At 47.8% G+C, this 22,325-nt stretch overlaps 1 protein-coding gene across 5 annotated transcripts; it reads right to left on the bottom strand.

Moving 5' to 3' along the window:
* Positions 1–5,644: 5,644 nt before the first annotated feature.
* On the bottom strand, positions 5,645–18,247 carry MFSD3 (major facilitator superfamily domain containing 3). Of its 5 annotated transcripts, XM_063131231.1 has the most exons (7): positions 17,785–17,917; positions 12,127–12,300; positions 11,607–11,955; positions 10,108–10,255; positions 8,818–8,924; positions 6,993–7,102; positions 5,645–6,137 (listed from the first exon to the last, which is right to left on the bottom strand). In XM_063131231.1, exons 2-7 carry the CDS (start codon positions 12,283–12,285, stop codon positions 5,973–5,975), a joined length of 1,038 nt encoding a protein of 345 aa, XP_062987301.1. In that variant the 5' UTR covers positions 12,286–12,300; positions 17,785–17,917; the 3' UTR covers positions 5,645–5,972. The 5 variants fall into 5 exon arrangements, with proteins under 5 accessions (XP_062987301.1, XP_062987297.1, XP_062987300.1 ...); XM_063131227.1 differs by lacking the exon at positions 17,785–17,917 and adding an exon at positions 18,185–18,247 and having other exon boundaries at positions 11,607–12,300; XM_063131230.1 differs by lacking the exon at positions 17,785–17,917 and adding an exon at positions 18,034–18,065 and having other exon boundaries at positions 11,607–12,300.
* Between the last annotated feature and the right edge of the window lie 4,078 nt (positions 18,248–22,325).

Here is a 22,325-nt window from a genome sequence, read left to right as displayed (position 1 = left end):
GGTACTGTGTTGCAGTGGTTCCGCTCCTACTTGGATGGCCGATTCCAGAAGGTGGTGCTGGGGGATTATTGCTCTGTGCCGTGGCTCCTAAGCCATGGGGTTCCGCAGGGCTCTATCTTATCCCCTATGCTGTTTAACATATACATGAAGCCGCTGGGGGAGGTTATCCGGAGATGTGGACTGAGGTGTCATCAATATGCGGATGATACCCAGCTCTACCTTTCCTTTTCATCAAACCCAAGTGAGGCAGTGACTGTTCTGAACCAGTGCCTGGGCACGGTAATGGACTGGATGAGGGCTAACAAACTGAGACTCAATCCAGACAAGACGGAGGTACTGTTAGCGGGTGGTTCATCTGTCCGGCGAGGTGATGTTTGCCCTGTCCTGGACGGGGTTGCACTCTCCCTAAAGGATCAGGTCCGTAGTTTGGGGGTGCTCTTCGATCCAGAACTGTCACTTGAGGCACAGGTGAACTCAGTGGCAAAGAGCACCTTTTATCAGCTTAGGTTGATATACCAGCTGCGCCCTTATCTGGACAGAGATAGCCTAGCTACAGTTATCCATGCTCTGATAACCTCTCACTTGGATTACTGCAATGCGTTATACGTGGGGCTGCCTTTGAAAACGGTCTGGAAGCTTCAGCTGGTACAAAATAGGGCAGCAAGGTTATTAACAGGGACTGGCTGGCGAGATCACATCACGCCAGTCCTTTTCCAGCTTCATTGGCTGCCAGTCCAGGTCCGGGCCCGATTCAAAGTGCTGGTATTGACATTTAAAGCCCTAAACAGTTTCGGGCCAGGTTATTTGAAGGAACGCCTCCTCCCATATGTACCTACCCAGACCTTAAGATCATCTACAGGGGCCCTTCTCCGTGAGCCCCTGCCAAAGGAAGTGAGGCAGGTGGCTACTAGGAGGAAGGCTTTCTCCGCTGTGGCACCCCGGTTGTGGAACGAGCTCCCCAGAGAGGTCCGCCTGGCGCCTACACTGTACTGCTTTCGTCGCATGCTGAAGACCTTTTTATTCACTCTGTATTTTAACACTTAATTTTAACTTAAATTTAAATTTTACTGTTTTAACTCTGTATTTTAATCTTATATCAACTTTGCTGTGTGGTTTTATCCTGGTTGCGCTTTTTATACTGTATTTCGAAATTGTGTTTTAACCTGTTGGGTGTTTTACTGTGGTTTTAATTTTTGTGAACGGCCCAGAGAGCTTCGGCTATTGGGCGGTATAAAAATGTAATAGATAAATAAATAAGAGCGCAGTTTGCGTTCGAAACGCGTAGGTGGCTCCTTGGCACTGTAAATAAACTTTTGCAAATATTTGTTTTGGAAGATTGCTTGGTTCTACCCTGGCCTTTGGCTTTTTTTACTCTTCCTTTAAGAACGTACCAAGAGCCCTGAGGATGGATCAGGCCCAGGGTGCATCTACTCCAGCACTCTGGTCTCACAGTGGTCAAACAGCCATCGGCCAGGGACCCACAAGCAGGACATGGTGCCACAGCACCCTCCCGCCCATGTTCCCCAGCTACTGGTGCGCACAGGCTTACTGCCTCAGGACCCACCAGCAGGACATGGTGCAAGAGCACCCTCCCGCCCATGTTCCCCAGCTACTGGTGTGCACAGGCTTACTGCCTCGGGTCCCACAAGCAGGACATGGTGTCACAGCACCCTCCCGCCCATGTTCCCCAGCTACTGGTGCACACAGGCTTACTGCCTCAGGACCCACCAGCAGGACATGGTGTCACAGCACCCTCCCGCCCATGTTCCCCAGCAACTGGTGCACACAGGCTTACTGCCTCAGGTCCCACAAGCAGGACATGGTGCAACAGCACCCTCCCACCCATGTTCCCCAGCTACTGGTGCGCACAGGCTTACTGCCTTGGATACTGGAGGTAGTACACAACCTTCAGGGCTAGTAGCCATGGATCGCCTTCTCCTCCAGGAATTTATCCAACCCCTTTTTAAAGCCATCCAAATGGGTGGCCATCACTACATCTTGTGGTAGTGAGTTCCATTCTTCAAATACTTTGAGCACAACATCAATTCTGGCCCGCTTGCATTGGCTGTCTATACGTTTCCGAGCCCAATTCAAGGTGCTGGTTTTAACCTATAAAGCCCTACATGGCTTGGGACCACAATACCTGACGGAACGCCTCTCCCGACATGAACCTCCCCATACACTGCGCTCAACATCTAAGTTCCTCCTCCAAGTGCCTACTCCGAAAGAAGCTCGGAGGATGGCAACAAGGGAGAGGGCCTTTTCGGTGGTGGCCCCCCGACTGTGGAATGATCTCCCCAATGAGGCTCGCCTGGCGCCAACATTGTTATCTTTCAGGCGCCAGGTCAAGACTTTTCTCTTCTCCCAGGCATGTTAACAGCATTTAAAGACGTTAAGTTTGTTTTTAATGGACCCCAGAATTGTTTTTAAATGGATAGTTGTTTTTATACTGTTTTTATGTTTTTGATGGTTTTTAATTTTTGTATACTTTTTAATGTTTACCATTTTTAACTGTTGCAAACTGCTCAGAGAGCTTCAGCTGTGGGGTGGTATATAAATGTAATAAATAAATAAATAAATAAATAAATAAATAAATAAATAAATAAATAAAAAGGTTGTCACACAGAGGAGGGCCAGGATCTCTTCTCGATCCTCTCAGAGTGCAGGACACGGAATAACGGGCTCAAGTTAAAGGAAGCCAGATTCCGTCTGGACATCAGGAAAAACTTCCTGACTGTTAGAGCAGTACGACAATGGAATCAGTTACCTAGGGAGGTGGTGGGCTCTCCCACAGTAGAGGCCTTCAAGATGCAGCTGGAGAACCATCTGTCAAGTATGCTGTAGGGTGGATTCCTGCATTGAACAGGGGGTTGGACTCCATGGCCTTGTAGGCCCCTTCCAACTCTGCTGTTCTATGAATCCATAATTTAACTATGCACAGTGTGAAGAAGTCCTTCCTGTTATTTGTCCTGGATCTCCCACCAATCATCTTCATGTAAGGGCCCCATTGGGTTAGAATCATAGAATCATAGAATAGCAGAGTTGGAAGGGGTTCTAGTTAGAAGGAGTTAGAAGGTTCTAGTATTTTGAGAGAGGAAAATGTCTCCCTGTCCACATTCTCCATCCCATGCATAATCTTGTCTCCCCCTTAGCCTCCTTTTTTCCAAGCTAAACTATCCCAGGCTGTAGCTAGACCTAAGGTTTATCCCAGGATCATCCTGGGTTCATCCCTGCCTGAGCGCTGGATGCCCTGTGTGGCACTTAGATGAACAGGTTTGACTCCAGGACAATCCTGGGATAAACCTTCGGTCTAGCTACAGCCCCAGCTGACGTCACCTTCCCTCACAGGGGAGATGCTCCAGCTCCTTCACCATTTCAGTTGCCCTTTTCTGCACTTTCCCCAGCTCTACTAAATCCTTTTTTAGATGTGGTGAGTCACCAGAACTGTACACAGTATCCTAAGTGTGATACTGGCAGGTTTATTCTCAATGCCTTTTCTTATGCTGCCTAACATGGAGTTTGCCTTCTTGACAGCAGCCGCACACTGGGTGGACATTTTCATTGAGCTTTTCCACCACAATCCCAAGATCTCTTTCTTGTTCGGTCACCGCCAGCTCAGATCTCATCAGATTGTTGATTGGTATAATCTGGTTACTAAGCAAGGAGAATCCGGTGTGCTTGTTGAAGGGAGAAGAGCACCATTTGAACTATTAAACAACCGTGTTATCAACTGTCTGGACCATGTTGGACTGGAACAGTTTTGTCACTCTCCTTGAGCGCTGCCTGCCTACTTCTGCTGTTGCCCTGCGGCCATCTCCCATTCCACCGGCTGGGAAAACCTTCTCTGCGCTTCGTTTCACCAACTGCTTCGCTTGTTCATAGAATCATGGAATAGCAGAGTTGGAAGGGGCCTACAAGGCCATCGAGTCCAACCCTCTGCTCAATGCAGGAATCCACCCTAAAGCATCCCTGACAGGTGGTTGTCCAGCTGCCTCTTGAAGGCCTCTAGGGTGAGAGAGCCCACCACCTCCCTAGGCAACTGGTTCCATTGTCGTACTGCTCTAACAGTCAGGAAGTTTTTCCTGATGTCCAGCTGGAATCTGGCTTCCTTTCACTTGAGCCCGTTATTCCGTGTCCTGCACTCTGGGAGGATCGAGAAGAGATCCCGGCCCTCCTCTGTGTGACAACCTTTTAAGTATTTGAAGAGCGCTCTTGTGTCTCCCCTCCATCTTCTCTTGTCTGCTTATTTTGTTGTCTGCTTATTTTCACCTGCGCCTTGCTGCTGCGCCTTGCTATGTGGGTCTGCCTTTGAATACGTGGAGCTACCTTTGAAAACGGTCCGGAAGCTTTAGCTGGTACAAAACAGGGCAGCCCGTTGACTAACAGGGACTGGCTGGCGAGATCACATTATGCCAGTCCTTTTACAACTTCGTTGGCTGCCAGTCCAGGTCCGGGCCCGATTCAAAGTGCTGGTATTGACATTCAAAGCCCTAAACAGTTTGGGGCCAGGTTATTTGAAGGAATGCCTCCTCCCATATGTACCTGCCCGGACCTTAAGATCATCTACAGGGGTCCTTCTCCGTGAGCCCCTGCCGAAGGAAGTGAGGCAGGTGGCTACTAGGAGGAGGGCCTTCTCCGCTGTGGCACCCTGGTTGTGGAACGAGCTCCCCAGAGAGGTTCACTTGGTGCCTACAGTGTACTGCTTTCGTCACCAGCTGAAGATCTTTTTATTTTCTCAGTATTTTAACACCTACATTTAAATTTTGCTGTTTTAATTCGGTATTTTAATCCTATATCAATTTCTGCTGTGTGGTTTCATCCTGGTTGTGCTTTTTATATTGTATATTGTATTTGGGTTTTTAGATTGTTGGATGTTTTATTATGTTCTTCATGGTTTTAATTTTTGTGAACCGCCCAGAGAGCTTTGGCTGTTGGGTGGTATAAAAATGTAATAAATAAATAAAATAAATACCTCTTACCTGGTTGCTCACATATCTTTACAAGCTGGAAATATTCCTCCAACAATTGAGTCATTTATTGTTCCACCTGTTGCTGCAATCCTCCATCGGGGCCTTGTAGGGTCAGCCACAATGATTCTATGGCAGAGTTTGCCCTTTTGAAGACGTTTCTAGTCTGCTTGACGCTATATGCCCCCTTTGATGGACACCTCCTCCAGTACATCCTCCCATCCTTAAGAGTTTGTATCCAGGGATGACCATATTCCATTGGCTCTCTCCATTCCAGCGTGGAAAAGTGGTTATAAATGTTGAACTGGGACCCAGGAGATGGTAGCTAAGCCAAGCTATGTGTCGTTGAAGGACCTACACATTCTCCCCAGGCCTCAATTCCCCCTTCTGTTGTTTCCCCAGTGACTATTTTTATTCTGTATGCCCCTTGGGACAGGGACCTGCCAAACCTGTACTTTGTATAGAGCCACGTACTTAGCGCTACATAAATAAAGCACCATCAAGAGAATAGCAGTTGAGGGGTGCTGTAGAGCCACCCGCAGGTTTGAGGGGAGACGGCGCCCAGCTACCAGGCTCCTCACATCACAACCCTGTTCGCATCTCCTTGGAAGCAAGGCTTGCTGTACTTCTTCATAAAATTTTATTTATTTATTTATTTATTTGATACCCCACCCGTCAAAGTTTCCAAGAAAGCTAATGAAGCACGTGTTTAGCGTGAACTGCAGTGCCGCCCCTCCTCTGGAAAGTTTCTTCATGGGTCTTCTGTAAAGACACACACACACCACGCACACACAACCCTCCTGCAAGGAGGCCTGGCAAAGAGACGAGTTCAGAGACGAGTTCAGCATTCAGAAGGCTCCTGCTCAGCTTCTCCTCACAAAGAGCTGCAGGATCCCAGGGCACTTCACTTCCAGGGTTGTGGCGACCTGGGAAGCCTCCCTGAGTGTCCGTCTCTTGCCGACGGCAACCCTGCCTCGCATCAGGCTGTCCTCCTCACGGCGGCTGTCAACTTCTGACGGGCAGTAAGTACACGATGGAGGCGAAGGAGAGGCTGAAGAAGACGCCAAAGGCACGGGTGAAACCCAGCCAGTCCACTAGGCTGCCGGACAGGGTGCTGAACACCAGCTTGCCCAGCACTTCCAGGGTGGCCAGGAAGCTGTAGTGAGTGGCCTGCAGGGGGAGGGAGGCAATGTGAGCGGAACAGTGCTGGTATTGACATTTAAAGCCCTAAACGGTTTGGGGCCAGGTTATTTGAAGGAACGCCTCCTCCCATATGTACCTGCCCGGACCTTAAGATCATCCACAGGGGCCCTTCTCCATGAGCCCCTGCCAGAGGAAGAGAGGCAGGTGGCTACTAGGAGGAGGGCTTTCTCCACTGTGGCACCCCGGTTGTGGAATGAGAGGTCCCCCAGAGAGGTCCGCCTGGCGCCTACATAGTTTTCTTTCCATCGCCAGCTGAAGACCTTTTTATCCTCTCAGTATTTTAACACTTAATTTTAACTTAAATTTAAATTTTACCGTTCTAACTCTGTATTTTAATCTTATATCAATTTTTCTGCGTGGTTTTATCCTGGTTGTGCTTTCTCTACTGTATTTTGTATTTGTGCTTTTAACCTGTTGGTTGTTTTATTATGGTTTTAATTTTTGTGAACCGCCCAGAGAGCTTCGGCTATTGTAATAAAATAAAATAATAAATGTAATAAAATAAATAAATAAATAAACAGGAGCAGCACCCTGGACTGCCACCCCTGCTGCCCGCAACAAGCCGCTCCGCGAAAGGGCAGTCCCTCAGCAAGCCCCCAAACAAAGCTACACAGGTCTGGGGGAGCAGCGATAGGGAAGTGGTGGCCCTCTGGATGGTTTGGCCTACAACTCCCACCTGCCCTAGCTAGCGCAGCCAATGGTGAGGCATGATGGGAGCTGTAGGCCAAAACATCCGAAGGGATGGAGCGTACCTGCCCACCTTGGGCTTTGAAGGAAAGGCCGTACCTGTCCAGCCCTGGCCTGGAGGGATGGGGGCCGTACCTGCACACTCTCCTTGGCCTTTTGGGTACAGTACATCATCATGCTGAACGTCAGAGTGGTTATCAACCCCGCGATGAAGTGCTGGACACAGATGCTCAGCACAGCTGCGACTGCAGAGGGAGGGAGAGAGAGAGAGACAGAGAGAGAGAGATCAGCCAGCCTAGAAGCAACGACAGGAGAAAAGCCTCCGGTCAGCCGGCCGGCAGCAGCATGAGGGAGTCGTGGCTCAAGGCTTTGGGAAGCATAGGCCCACCTCAGCCGTGCCCAGCAGGAATCATAGAATCATAGAATAGCAGAGTTGGAAGGGGCCTACAAGGCCATCGAGTCCAACCCCCTGCTCCATGCAGGAATCCACCCTAAAGCATCCCTGACAGAGGGTTGTCCAGCTGCCTCTTGAAGGCCTCCAGTGTGGGAGAGCCCACAACCTCCCTAGGTCACGGATTCCACCGGGGGCCACGCACAAATTCCTGGGAGCTCCGTCTTTGTCGTCCAGCAAAAAGCCGGGTTCTGGCCCACCTGACTGCAAACGTGCTGTTAGGGTCTGCCAGACTCCTGGGGCGGGAGCAGCTGCTGAGCGTGGCACGGCTGTGGAGCCCCACGTTGTCCCTCCCCACTGTCAGGCGTTCAGGGCTGGGCAAAGCTGGTCATAGGCCCGGGCCAGATGGGAAATGTAGGCCCCGTTTCAAACTGCTCATTAAGTATTTTTAATCAGTTCTAAATACATACGAACTAGAACGATTTGTTTTTTTTTTAAAGGTAATGGTAATCCCAACGTTGCCTCTGGGGAATGCATTTTATGCAGTCTATTAGGAACTGAATCGCTTGATCCAGCCTTTTGTGGTTGCTCTCCACCCCATTCATGTGCTTTTGTCTTATCTCTGCTGGAGAAGGGGTGGGTGGGGTGAAGACACCTTGGCTTTTGGGCTGTCTCAAAATGGTCAGTACTGCTCACTCACAGGAGAGCTACTTCGTAATAAATCTTTACTAAAGGGTCCCACTTTGCCCCTACCAGGGGGACTCGGAGTATCATAGAATCATAGAATAGCAGAGTTGGAAGGGGCCCAGAAGGCCATCGAGTCCAACCCCCTGCTCAGTGCAGGAATCCACCCTAAAGCATCCCTGACAGAGGGCTGTCCAGCTGCCTCTTGAAAGCCTCTAGGGTGGGAGAGCCCACAACCTCCCTAGATCACTGATTCCATTGTCGTACTACTCTAACAGTCAGGACGTTTTTCCTGATGTCCAGCCAGAATCTGGCTTCCTGTAACTTGAGCCCGTTATTCCGCGTCCTGCACTCAAAAGGCCCCCTCAAAATCGTAGGTCCATGCCAACTGGCCCCCCTGCCTCCCCCTCTGCCCAGCCCTGCATGCGTTGTTCTCCTAACGCCCCCTGCTGCCCACAGCCACCATGGCCACTGGAGGAGGACACGGCTGCCCTAGCTTTAACTGAAACGCTGCCTTGAACCCTGTTCCCTCTGCCACACAACTATGGAAGGCACAGGAGTCCCCTCCGCCTTCGCAGTTGGTCCCTCTAGCGCCAGCCTTCCTCAACCTGGGGCGCTCCAGATGTGTTGGACTACAACTCCCAGAATGCCCCAGCCAATGGCTGGGGCATTCTGGGAGATGCAGTCCAACACATCTGGAGTGCCCCAGGTTGAGGAAGGCTGCTCCAGCGTGAGCCAAAGCCCCTCCCCGCTTCTGCAAACATTCACATTCAGGGCACAAGAGAACCCTGAGGGATCCTGCTAGGTGGCAGAAGGTGGGGCTCCTACGTCCAGGCCGTCTCCGTCACCCAAACCAGGCGGGGAAGTGGGCTGGGCTGCGTTCACCTTCGGAGGCAGGCTCTTTGTCCTTATAGGCGACCATCAGGAGTATCTGGAAGACGAGGCAGCAGGCGCGGAGGGCCAACAAGGCCTTCAGTGTGGGCAAGGGGGGGCTGGGGAGAACAAGACACACGGGAAGGTCAGTCAGGAAGGCCACAAGGTCTGCTCCAGCAGAACGAAGCCAGGCTGATCTGTCGCATCCGGGGGACCGGCATGGGCTGAGATTCCCGATTAGGAGGACTGGAAGCTAGGGTGACCATATTTTGGAAACCAAAAAGGAGGACAACATGGTCGCCATGTTAAAATTATTTTTAAAAAATAATTTTTAAAACTCAAACTTTTTAAAAAAATCCTAAAACTCAATGGATGGACAGATCTATTTCAAACTTGGCATAGCTAAAGTCCTTGTTAAGAGCAATCATGGTGCCAAGTTTCATCTCTTTATCTTTAAAAATAACATTTTTTAATTTTTTTAAAAATCCTCACATTTAAAAAAATTCCTAAAACTCAATGGATGAACAGATCTGTTTCAAATTTGGTATGGCTAAAGCTCTACCTAAAAGCTATCATGGTGTCAACTTTCATCTCTTTATCTTTAAAAATGACAATTTTAAAAACAATCATTTTAAAACATCAATTTTTAAAAATCCCTAAAAAACCAACGGATGAACGGATCTGTTTCAAATTTGGTATGACTAAAGCCCTTCCTAAGAACTACCATCGTGCCAAGTTTCATGTCTTTATCTTAAAAAATGACAGTTATAAGCATTTTTGTTAATTCCCATTAGAGCTGCTCTTGGGGAAAAATCCGGATTTCCCCTTCCCCTCCTGGATTTGTCATCGAAACCTCATTCAAATCTGGGCAAATCCAGTCATATGGTCACCCTACTGGAAGCGCCAAATGGCACTGAAACATAAAAACGTCTGGGGCAAAGTAGGGCAGCAGGCTCTGGGCAGGTGTGTTATAAAAAGGCACTTACAAATCCCTTGAGAATCAATTGCTTTTTTAAAATATTTCCAATGTTTCCAATCCTTGTGGAAGGGGAAATTCAGATTTCAAATCAGGTACCTCCAATATGCATCCCTCCCCTCCACACACCTGTGGGCCAAGGTCTGAAGGCAGCCTCATCATTCCGACTGACTGGGCCAAAATCTGACAGGGAGGAGCAGCCTAATGGAAGTTGAAAGCTGCACAGTGTGAAGAAGCAGAGAGGTGGAGAAGGGACGAGGACATGGAGCGCCCATTTAACGCCCGGTGGGCTAGAGCTACACCAGATGCTTTTGGTGGCCATTTACCTCTGCTTTGATATCAGATGCCCCCCCAGTGAGGAGCCTACAATGGAGAAGATCATGGCCACAATCCCGTTCCAGAAGCCAAGCTTCTGCGCAGAGAAGTCACGCTCCAGGAGGAAGAGGGGGAACATGGAAATAGACCCCTGCTCGCCTGCAAGGAGAATCAAGAGTCAGTTCCTGAAGTGGCACTTAGAATCATAGAATCATAGAATAGCAGAGTTGGAAGGGGCTTACAAGGCCATTGAGTCCAACCCCCTGCTCAACGCAGGAATCCACCCTAAAGCATCCCTGACAGATGGTTGTCCAGATGCCTCTTGAAGGCCTCTAGTGTGGGAGAGCCCACAACTTCACCAGGCAACGGATTCCATTGTCGTACAGCTCTAACAGTCAGGAAGTTTTTCCTGCTGTCCAGAGGGAATCTGGCTTCCTGTAACTTGAGCCCGTTATTCCGTGTCCTGCACTGTGGGATGACCGAGAAGAGATCCTGGCCCTCCTCTGTGTGACAACCTTTTAAGTGTTTGAAGAGTGCTCTCATGTCTCCCCTCAATCTTCTCTTCTCCAGGCTAAACATGCCCAGTTCTTTCCGTCTCTCTTCATAGGGCTTTGTTTCCAAACCCCTGGAAACAAAGGGGGGCTTGAGAAGCTGCAAAGGCTGTGGGTCAGCCACCTCCAAGGTCCTGCCCCCTAGATGCTTTGCACTACCCCTTCCAGAATTCCTGACTAATAATAATAGCAATACAAATATTTCTTACCTGCCTCTCCATTTTGATCGGGTATATTGGCTGTGCTGGCTGAGCCCAAAGAGACAGACACAGACACGCACACCCCCACCCCCACCCCCACCCCACCACATTGTTCTGAAAGTGGAAGGTGGTCAAGGCTTGCTGTTTGTGGCGTGTGCCCTCATCCTTCCTTTGCTTCAGCTGAACAGCTTTTGCAGCTTTTGGTATGAGCTGAAAAACCCTGCTGACCAGAGCTATCTCGGGCAAAAAGCCTCTTGCAATTTTCACAGAAACAAATGGGTTGTATCCAAGACTAACAAACATGTTGTTCTCATAATACTGCAGCTATTATAGTGGTCATGAGGACAATCTGCCATGTCAGTTAATTCCCCCCTGGGTCTCAGTTTTAACACGTTATTTTTGTTTCTTTAAAGGAGGAGAAAATCAGGAGCCGAAATCAAGAGCCTAAACTGGCCCAGGGCTAAGGAATATCCACTGTTCATCAATCGCTACGCGGCCATTCATTATTCCCCCAGCTAAAGCACATCAAAGGGATGCAGGAAACCTTTTATGTGGGGGTGCATTCCAAAAAACAGCATGTGACTCTCCAGAGTGGCACGGATGAGCCCCCAAACTAAGTGACACGGGGGTGTGTGTGTCCTTGCTTGCTACAGAGCCCAGACACCTGTTCCAAGAGCAGGTTCCACCGGGACAGACTGTGCCTGCCAATAATTTGGCTCACCCACGAATTCTGGGGTCACTGCCTTATGACTGACTCACCCAGCTTATAGATGAGGACGAAGCCAGCAGTCCACAGCGTATCGGGCACCTGGAGCAGCTCTTGGAGGATGTGCCAGGGGTTGAAGGTCCTGTCTCTGACACAGCGGTCCTGAGACAGGTAACTCCGTCTCAGCCTCAGGTCAGAATTCCAGGTGACGACAATAGCCAGGGTGTACATGGCAGCCAGGTACACAAAGAGGCTGCCCCAGCCCAGGCGATGGAGGAAGGTGAGCAGGCCCCCTCCTGCCAACACGGAGCCCAGTTTGTAGGCCACCACTTGGACGGTGTTGCCGTACCCCACCTCATCCTGCCCCAGAAGCCGGATGGCCACCCCGTCGGCCGCAATGTCCTGGATGGAGACAAAGACGTTCATGAGCAGAAGGATGGCAGCCACAGGGAGGAAGTTTGCCTCTGGGGTCATGAGGGAGCAGGCCAGGCAGGCTAGCACCAAGCCCCACATAGTCAGCATCAGCCAGGTCTTCTTGGTGAAATACTGGTCCACTAAAGGTGCCCACATCACCTTGAGGATCCAAGGCGTGTAAAGCACTTTAGCCAGGCTGATCTTGGTGAAGGAGAGGCCCAAGGTTCGGAAGTAGATTGGCAGCAGTCCAGACTGGAGCCCGTACGGGATTCCTTGGACAAAATACAGCATGCCCAGCACGACGTACTTGAACTTCATTGTTCAGCCGCCAGCCTGCAAGAAAGGCAAATGACGATGGGACAGGCTTTTGGATGGGTGTCATGTGGATTTGGGAGAAGAACGCTGGAGGAGGTGGACTAGGGTGACCATATGAAAAGGAGGACAGGGCTCCTGTATCTTTAACAGTTGTATTGAAAATTAAAAGTTGTATTGAAAATTGTATTGAATTTAACTGTATCTTTAACAGTTGTATTGAAAAGGGAATTTCTGCAGGTGTCATTTGTACATATTCCTAAAGCTTTTAAATCTTGATTTTGTTCTGACTCTATACTGTTAGCTTCACCCTACCCAGTGCCTGTTTACCCTACCCTGTGCCTGTTTGCTTTCTCTTCCCCTCCTTATTGTTTTATTATGATTTTATTAGAATGTAAGCCTATGCGGCAGGGTCTTGCTATTTACTATTTTACTCTGTACAGCACCATGTACATTGATGGTGCTATATAAATAAATAAATAAATAAATAATAATAATAATAATATGGGGAACCTGGTGAAATGCCCTCTTCATCACACCAGTTAAAGCTGCAGTAGCCCTGTCCTCTTTTGCATCTGGTCACTCTAGTATAGCTCCTGCAGCTTTAACTGCTGTGATGGAGGGAATTTCACCAAATTCTCATATACAAATAACACCTGCTGAAATTCCCTTTTCTATGCAACTGTTAAAGATACAGGAGCCCTGTCCTCCTTTTCATATGGTCACCCTAAGGTGGACCCTTGGCCTGGTCCAGCACGGCCCTTCTTAGGTTCTTATGACCTAGAAAAATGGGTTTGCCTGTTGGTAACTGGGAAAGGAGTTCAGAGGTTGGAGGTGTTATACGAGAATATCGGACGGAACAGGCAACAGAATCAGCTTCCTCTGTGCGGCACCATCGTTTGCCACGGAGCAGCTATTATAGAGAAAGGAGGATCTGGGGAGAGAATGTTCTGGTAACCCCCCCCCCCCCCATTCTAGAAAGGAGAGATGGGGAGTCTGGGATGCCATGATGTTATGTCATGGAATATGGTTCTCCTTGTGAGAGAGGAGTGGACTCGATGGCCTCTTCCAACTCTACTATTCTGTGATTCTATGCCTACCTAGGGTGACCCTATGAAAAGGAGGACAGGGCTCCTGTATCTTTAACAGTTGCACAGAAAAGGGAATTTCAGCAGGTGTCCTTTGTACGCATGCAGCACCTGGTGAAAGTCCCTCTTCATCACAGCAGTTAAAGCTGCAGGAGCTACACTGGAGTGACCAGATTTAAAAGAGGGCAGGGCGTCTGCAGCTTTAACTGTTGTGATGAAGAGGAAATTTCACCAGGTGCTGCATGCCTAACAAAGAGCACCTGCTGAAATTCCCTTTTCAATACAACTGTTAAAGATACAGGAGCCTTGTCTTTTCGTAGGGTAACCCTACCTATATTTCATTTTTACTTAAGAATATCCTGACTTTGCCCCATAGCTAACAACAACAAAATAACAAAGTATAATATATAATGAAATCACAAATACACTTTGTAATATCCTGGAGGCCTCCTCCGGTATCTTCTCTTTTTGAATCAAAGTGCAAGTGATCCTCCCACTCTCCTATCATTGGTGGACATCCTGAACAAAATGGGGAGATGTGGGGGGACAGGAGAAGAAAAGCAAAATGATGGAAAAGTTGCACCCAGGGATACAGCATTGTCATTACCGTTATCCGCACAGAGATAGCCTAGCTACAGTGATCCATGCTCTGATAATCTCTCGTTTGGATTACTGCAATGCGTTATACGTGGGGCTGCCTTTGAAAATGGTCCGGAAGCTTCAGCTGGTACAAAACAGGGCAGCCCGTTTACTAACAGGGACTGGCCGATGAGACCACATCACGCCAGTCCTTTTCCAGCTTCATTGGCTGCCAGTCCAGGTCCGGGCCTGATTCAAAGTGCTGGTATTGACATTTAAAGCCCTAAACGGTTTGGGGCCAGGTTACTTGAAGGAACGCCTCCTCCCATATGTGCCTGCCTGGACCTTAAGATCATCTACAGGGGCCCTTCTCTGTGAGCCTCTGCCAAAGGAAGTGAGGCAGGTGGCTACCAGGAGGAGGTCTTTCTCTGCTGTGGCACCCTGGTTGTGGAATGAGCTCTACAGAGAGCTCCGCCTGGTACCTACACTGTACTCCTTTCGTCGCCAGCTGAAGACCTTTTTATTCTCTCAGTATTTTAACACTTAATTTTAACTTAAATTTAAGTTTTACTGTTCTAACTCTGTATTTTAATCTTATATCAATTTTGCTGCGTGGTTTTTATCCTGGTTGTGCTTTTGATACTGTATTTTGTATTTGTGCTTTTAACCTGTTGGTTGTTTTATTATGGCTTTAATTATTGTGAACCGCCCAGAGAGCTTTGGCTATTGGGCAGTATAAAAATGTAATAAATAAATAAAGAAAGAAATACAGTTATCACAGGCTTGGGGATCGTTTTATTTTACCATGGTCTGTACACATAGAGGACATCAAAGGCCTATTCGCTCTTATTTTACAATGCAGTTAATAAAAGAGAACCAGTCTTTTACAAAAAATATCAGTATTTTTCTACCCTCTTTAACGCCAAAGGGATGTATTACCGTAATTTGCATTTATTAGCGTAATTAAACCGCCCACTTTCCTACTAGAATTTTGCATGTTCCCCATTTAATGGGAGAGGATTATAGGTGCAGTAACCAAATTATGCTCCTTACGGAAACGAGTCCTATTGAGTTCAATGGGGCCTACTGCCCGGTCAGATGGGATGCTTCCTGACGAAGCAGTCCTAACTATCAGAAGGCATTGTACAGCTATTCCATCTTTTCTTATCAGATCATTTGCGGTAAGTGAAAAGACAGAAGAAAAGGTTGGAGAACACAGGAGGGTTATGAGTTGAAGACAGTGACATGTTTGGACCACCACTAAACACCCTGTGAGTGGGGTGTGATAAAAGCCTCGTCTGGAAGCACTCCTGGCACAGGAGTGCAGCCTTAAGGCGCAACCCCTATGCATGTTTAGACAGGGTGGGGGGAAGCCCTATGGCTCCTAGCTTTCCCCAGCCATGGTGACTGGTGGCCACTGGAGCTGTAGGGCTTTTCTGTCTGAATGTGCATGGGAGTGCACACTTGGAGCATTTCAATGGTGTCTGAATGGGCTTTATAACATGACAGAGGTGTACAAAACGATGCATGGTGTGGAGGAAGTGGACGGGGAGAGATTTTTTTCTTTCTCTCTCTCATCCTCCAAAGCCGGAAGATTCACTTCTGCAAGACGTAGTCATGTCCGCCACTTTGAACGGCTTCAAAAGGAGGCTGGACAAATTCATGGAGAATAAAGTGATTTTTTCATCTCATGTATTACGTTTCTATACCACCCATTTCTATACCAGCTCTCTGGGCAGTTTACAAAGATTTTCAATGTCCTGCTTTGGTCTGATCCAACTCCAGGGCTTTTCTCCAGCAGCTTCACCCAACCAGGCGCCCTCCAGATGTGCAGGGCTACAAGTCCCATCACTCCAAGGCGAATCATAGAATCGTAGAGTTGGAAGGGGCCTCTAAAGCCATCGAGTCCAACCCCCTGCTCAATGCAGGAATCCACCCTAAAGCATCCCTGACAGATGGCTGTCCAGCTGCCTCTTGAAGGCCTCTAGTGTGGGAGAGCCCACCACCTCCCTAGGTCATTGGTTCTATTGTACTGCTCTAGCAGTCAGGAAGTTTTTTCTGATGTCCAGCCGGAATCTGGCTTCCTTTAACTTGAGCCCGTTATTCTGTTTCCTGCACTCTGGGAGGATCAAGAAGAGATCCTGGCCCTCCTCTGTGTGACAACCTTTTAAGTATTTGAAGAGCGCTATTCTGTATTTGGGGGAATATCAAGTTCAGTTATTATTATTATTTATTTATATAGCACCATCAATGTACATGGTGCTGTACAGAGTAAAACAATAAAATCTTCCCTTGCTCGGCTTCGTCCATTTTCTTCTGCTGCCCCTTACGCCTGGAACGCTCTTCCAGAACATTTGAGAACTACAAGTTCAATCGCAGCTTTTAAAGCTCAACTAAAAACTTTTCTTTTTCCTAAAGCTTTTAAAACTTGATGTTGTGCAGACTTTATACTGTTAGTTTTACCCTACCCTGTGCCTGCTTACCCTACCCTGTGCCTGTTTGCATTCTCTTCCCCTCCTTATTGTTTTACTATGATTTTATTAGATTGTAAGCCTATGTGGCAGAGTCTTGCTATTTACTGTTTTACTCTGTACAGCATCATGTACATTGATGGTGCTATATAAATAAATATATAAATTAATAATAATAATAATAATAATAATAATAAAATAGCAAAACCCTGCCGCATAGGCTCACATTCTAATAGAATCATAATAAAACAATAAGGGAAGAGAATGCACCAAACAGGCACAGGGGAGAGTAAAACTAACATTATAAAAGTAAGATCAAAATCAAGTTTTAAAAGCTTTAGAAAAAAAGAATAGTTTTTAGCTGAGCTTTAAAAACTGTGATTGAACTTGTAGTTTGCAAAGAGCGTTCCAGGCGTAAGGGGCAGCAGAAGAAAATGGACGAAGCTGAGCATGGGAAGCAGAGACCCTTGGGCAGGTGAGAAACATGGCATCAGAGGAGCGAAGAGCACGAGCGGGGCAATAGTGTGAGATGAGAGAGGAGAGATAGGAAGGAGCTAGACAGTGAAAAGCTTTGAAAGTCAACAGGAGAAGTTTATATTGGATTCTGAAGTGAATTGGAAGCCAATGAAGAGATTTCAGAAGTGGAGTAACATGGTCAGAGCGGCGAGCCAAGAAGATGATCTTAGCGGCAGAGCGGTGAACAGAAACCAAAGAACTGATGTGAGAAGAAGGAAGGCCAGAGAGAAGAAGGTTGCAGTAGTCCAACCGAGAAATAACCAAGGCATGTGACCACAAAGAGAAATTAGGGCAGTCTGTATATTAACAGAGCACGGCCATTGGGATGATGGGTTCTATCAGGGTGATGAAATACTAGAATCATATAATAGTAGAGCTGGAAGGGGCCTCTAAGGCCATCGAGTCCAACCCCCTGCTCAGTGCAGGAATCCACCTTCAAGCATCCCTGACAGGTGGCTGCCTCTTGAAGGCCTCTAGAGGCGGCCTAACAGCCATCCTTCAGGGATGCTCTCAGGTGGATTCCTGCATTGAGCAGGGGTTGGACTCGATGGCCTTAGAGGCCCTTCCAGCTCAACCATTCTAGGATGCTATGACTGAGAGGCGGGGCAGCCCCACACATTTCTTAACTGGAGAGGCTTCCAGGGAGACTCTCAAGATGGGCTGTCATGGCAACCCACCCCCGCTGTCATGGTAACCCCGACTCACGCGGCCCTTCCCCGCCTCGGCCGCCAGAGGTCGCTGCCGAGGCGCCCGCGGATGGGCCGGGCGCCGCGTCTCCCTCGCAGGAAGCGGAAAGAGAACGGCCACCGCCACTTCCCCAGAGATAGAAAAATCTAGAGTCGCACACGCACGCCAACACATCCGGTTAAAAGAGAAGGCGGCACTGCCCAGCCTTTCCTCGCGCCGCGCTTTCGCCTGCCGCCTGGATCTGAGAAGGAAGCAAACGGGGCTGCTTCTTTGCACTCAAAAGGCTGTGAATCGGAAGTCGTCATTGGCACCGGCCTCGTATGGATTTGTGGCGGCGCTCTATACCGGCCCCCTCTATGGTTTGCATAAGCAATTGGGAAGGGGGAGAGAGAGAGAGAAGTTCGACTGAGTACCGGAAGTGCAACGCGCTGCCTCGTAACTGTTCCCCCTTTACTTGCGGGGCGTGGAGGGCGGGGTGCGGAAGGCCAACAGCCCCCCAAATCCCGTTTCCACTTGAAGCCGTCATAGGGGTAGCCGCTCTTCCCCTCCCACTCTCTGCCCTACCTTTGGGTCGGCGCCTCCGCCGCCCCTTCAAACGGGAGCCGGAAGAGTCCTCATAGCGGTCCGCTGCCGCTTGCTCGGGGCGGCCGTTCTAGGCGGCTGGAGCTGCTCTGTGGCAACTTGGAGGACCAAGCCCTGCAGCGGGCGGCGCCCCTGGCTCAGAGCATCCTTATCCCCATAATACATGGGCTGGAAGGCACCGCGCATCTCTGCACGGTTCTGCTACCACAGACTAACCACCGAGCTGCCTCACTGCCCGTGGTAAAGGGACATCGGGGGCGCCTGAAAAGGCCCCCATAGGGTAGAGCATCTTTCAGATGGTACAAATCCCATCATCATACCCCCGCAAGCAGCGGCAGATGGGAATTGTATTCCAACCCACCTGAAATTTGCAGATGACACAAAATTGGGTGGGATAGCTAATACCCTGGAAGACAGAAAAAAACTTCAAAGGGATCTTGATAGGCTGGAGTGCTGGGCTGAAAACAACAGGATGAAATTGAATAGGGATAAATGTCAAGTTCTACATTTAGGAAATAGAAACCAAAGGCACAGTTACAAGATGGGGGATACTTGGCTCAGCAATACTACAAACAAGAAGGATCTTGGAATTGTTGTAGATCGCAAGCTGAATATGAGCCAACAGTGCGATATGGCTGCAAGAAAGGCAAATGCTATTTTGGGCTGCATTAATAGAAGTAGAGCTTCCAAATCACGTGAGGTCCTGGTTCCTCTCTATTCGGCCCTGGTTAGGCCTCATCTAGAGTATTGCGTCCAGTTCCGGGCTCCACACTTCAAGAAGGATGCAGACAAGCTGGAGCATGTTCAGAGGAGGGCAACCACGATGATCAGGGGCCTGGAAACAAAGCCCTATGAAGAGAGACTGAAAGAACTGGGCATGTTTAGCCTGGAGAAGAGAAGATTGATGGGAGACATGATAGCACTCTTCAAATACTTAAAAGTTTGTCACACAGAGGAGGGCGAAGATCTCTTCTCGATCCTCCCAGAGTGCAGGACACGGAATAACGGGCTCAAGTTAAAGGAAGCCAGATTCCGGCTGAACATCAGGAAAAACTTCCTGACTGTTAGAGCAGTACGACAATGGAATCAGTTACCTAGGGAGGTGGTGGGCTCTTCCACACTAGAGGCCTTCAAGAGGCAGCTGGACAACCCTATGTCAGGGATGCTTTAGGGTGGATTCCTGCATTGAGCAGGGGGTTGGACTCGATGGCCTTGTAGGCCCCTTCCAACTCTGCTATTCTATGATTCTATATCTCATGAAAACCTTTCGCCCAGAGAGCTCCAGCTATTGGGCGGTATAGAAATGTAATTAATAAAATAATAAAAATAAATTTATATTTTTAAAAATATATGATTTGCAAGATAACATACATTTCCAAGACTTTTCACATTGAAGCAATTTTGTCGAGCTGCGATTGAAATGGTGTTCTATCAATAAACGACTCATGGAATTTCTCCAATGCGTCACTTCAGGTGCAGCCGTGTCACTGGAAGTGACGTGGAATCAGCTGTTTTGACCCAATTATGCATACTGCGCATGCGCAGTACCTGTATGATCCCTCGACCGTGGTGTGCACACATGGACACGACGGAAAGGGAATATACCAGTGTACCATATTAATCAGCACCTTTGTTGTGTAAAAATGCATGCAAGTTGGTATTGCTTATTTCACAGAGACTCAGAGGTTTCTCGTTATGAACTCTCAGAACCTTTGTCTATTATCTTTGCAAAATCATGGAAGACGGGTGAGGTGCCGGACGACTGGAGGAGGGCTAACGTCCCTATCTTCAAAAAGGGCAAAAAGGAGGCACCTGGGAACTACAGACCAGTCAGTCTGACATCCATCCCTGGGATGGAAGTCAATCTGTAAACACCTTGAAATCAATGCGGTGATTACTAGAAGCCAACATGGATTTGTCAGGAACAAATCCTGCCAGACTAATTTGATCTCATTTTTTGATAGGGTAACCTCCCTTGTGGACTGTGGGAATGCTGTGGATGTCATATATCTTGACTTCAGCAAAGCTTTTGACAAAGTACCACATGACATTTTGATTAACAAACTAGCTAAAAGTGGGCTAGATGGAACAACTATTAGGTGGATTCACAGTTGGCTACAGAATCGGACTCAAAGAGTACTTATCAATGGAACCTTCTCAAACTGGGGAGAGGCAACGAGTGGGGTGCCGCAGGGCTCAGTCCTGGGCCCAGTGCTCTTCAACATTTTTATTAATGATTTGGACGAGGAGGTGCAGGGAACGCTGATCAAATTTGCAGATGACACAAAATTGGGTGGGATAGCTAATACCCTGGAAGACAGAAACAAACTTCAAAGTGATCTTGATAGGCTAGAGTGCTGGGCTGAAAACAACAGAATGAAATCTAATAGGGATAAATGCCAAGTTCTACATTTAGGGAATAGAAACCAAATGCACAGTTACAAGATGGGGGATACTTAGCTCAGCAATACTACAAACGAGAAAGATCTTGGAATTGTTGTAGATCGCAAGGTGAATATGAGCCAACAGTGCTTTAGGATGGATTCCTGCATTGAGCAGGGGGTTGGACTCGATGGCCTTGTAGGCCCCTTCCAACTCTGCTATTCTATGATTCTATGTTCGTGTGACACATCTACACATTGCAGCTGACACACTAACGTGTCCTGACACAGTTTGGAAAGCTCTGCCCTAGACACAGGGAGGGCTTCTTTCTTTCCAGGGCCTACTCTGGCTGCGCTCCGGTTTATTCCCAGAAGTCAAAACTCACCGCCTCCCATAGGAATCGTTCAGGATTGCTCCCATAGGAATCGCTCAACATGCTCAGGATTGCAGCCCCTTCTCATCTGAGTACGTTTCGCTGATGCAGCTATGCCAGTTTAGAAGGCACATGTGCAAAGGGCAGCCCCCCCCACAAATATGCTTGCAAATAACCTCCCCAAGTTGTCATTTGAAGCCAAATCATTGCAGGGACACCACTCTGTATAAAAGTCCATCCAAACACCATGGAGACATTGCAGGGCTGTGGGTAAGCCACAAATGAGGCAGGGATTTTTCTCACAACAAAACCAAGGAGTGGAGTGGACAAGAGACGCTGTTTCTGGCCTTATTTCAGGGTAGGGGAGATAACAAACCAACAGGTATTTTTTCCTTAACCCACCCTAAAAAACCCTATTCTAAATTCACTTGCTATTGAATTACTCTCTTATAAGTCAGAAATTTGTGCCTAATGTTTAATGCTAACTACTTTGCTGGCATTTATTTATTTATTACATTTCTATACCGCCCAATAGCCTTAGCAGAAAGGATCCTGTTGACAGATACTTTGGAGTAAGGGAGAATACTCTTCTTCAGCCTTCAATGCACCAGGTTCTTGGACTTGCAGACTTGCAAAGGTGACTTGGGGGAGTCAGGAACAAGCCTATTTCCACAGAGTTAAATGTCTGTATAACATTTTGCATAAGAAGGTATGCAATTGGAGTTGCATGTTTGTGTGCCTGACATAAAGAGTTCCAGAAAAGTCTCAGAAGCTTGTATAAGGATTATGATTTATATATGGATTGAATTCGGGATTATGTGTCCTGGCACGTACGTGTGTGTGTGTGTGTAAAGGGGGGGAAGAAAATAACCCTCAACAGCCTAGCAAAACCTTAGGAAATTACAGCAAGGTGAAGTATATAAAACCCCTACTCCCCATACCAACTCTGCTCACATGGGGGGTGCAATCTTGCACAGTTCTCCACACATTCATTTTCTGCTCAAATGGCTGTAAAAAGTGGATATCTTTTTAGAAAACTATATATATTTATTAACAGAAGTATACAGAAAAGATAGGAGGGATCAAGTGACATATCAGTGCTAGATGCAGATTGATGGTTATTTCAGGATTTTTTTTTATAATACAGTACAAGCATTCGTCAGCTTATTTAGAGATATAGACTTAAAAGCCCCTCCATATGCTGTCCAAAGTAGATGCAAGATTCCACTTTGGAGCTGAGCAACAGGCAAACATTTAAAAGTTTCTAACAGCAATATACAAATCATTGCTCATAATTCTCTTATAAAAGAGGATCTGCCTGTTAGAAAACAAATAAATAAATCCATAAGAAAAAGAGTTTTAAAAAAC

Source organism: Elgaria multicarinata, chromosome 7 (assembly GCF_023053635.1).
Source record: "Elgaria multicarinata webbii isolate HBS135686 ecotype San Diego chromosome 7, rElgMul1.1.pri, whole genome shotgun sequence".
NCBI lineage: Eukaryota > Metazoa > Chordata > Lepidosauria > Squamata > Anguidae > Elgaria > Elgaria multicarinata.
Note: the sequence above shows the minus strand (reverse complement) of the source record. Positions and strands in the feature narration are given on the sequence as shown.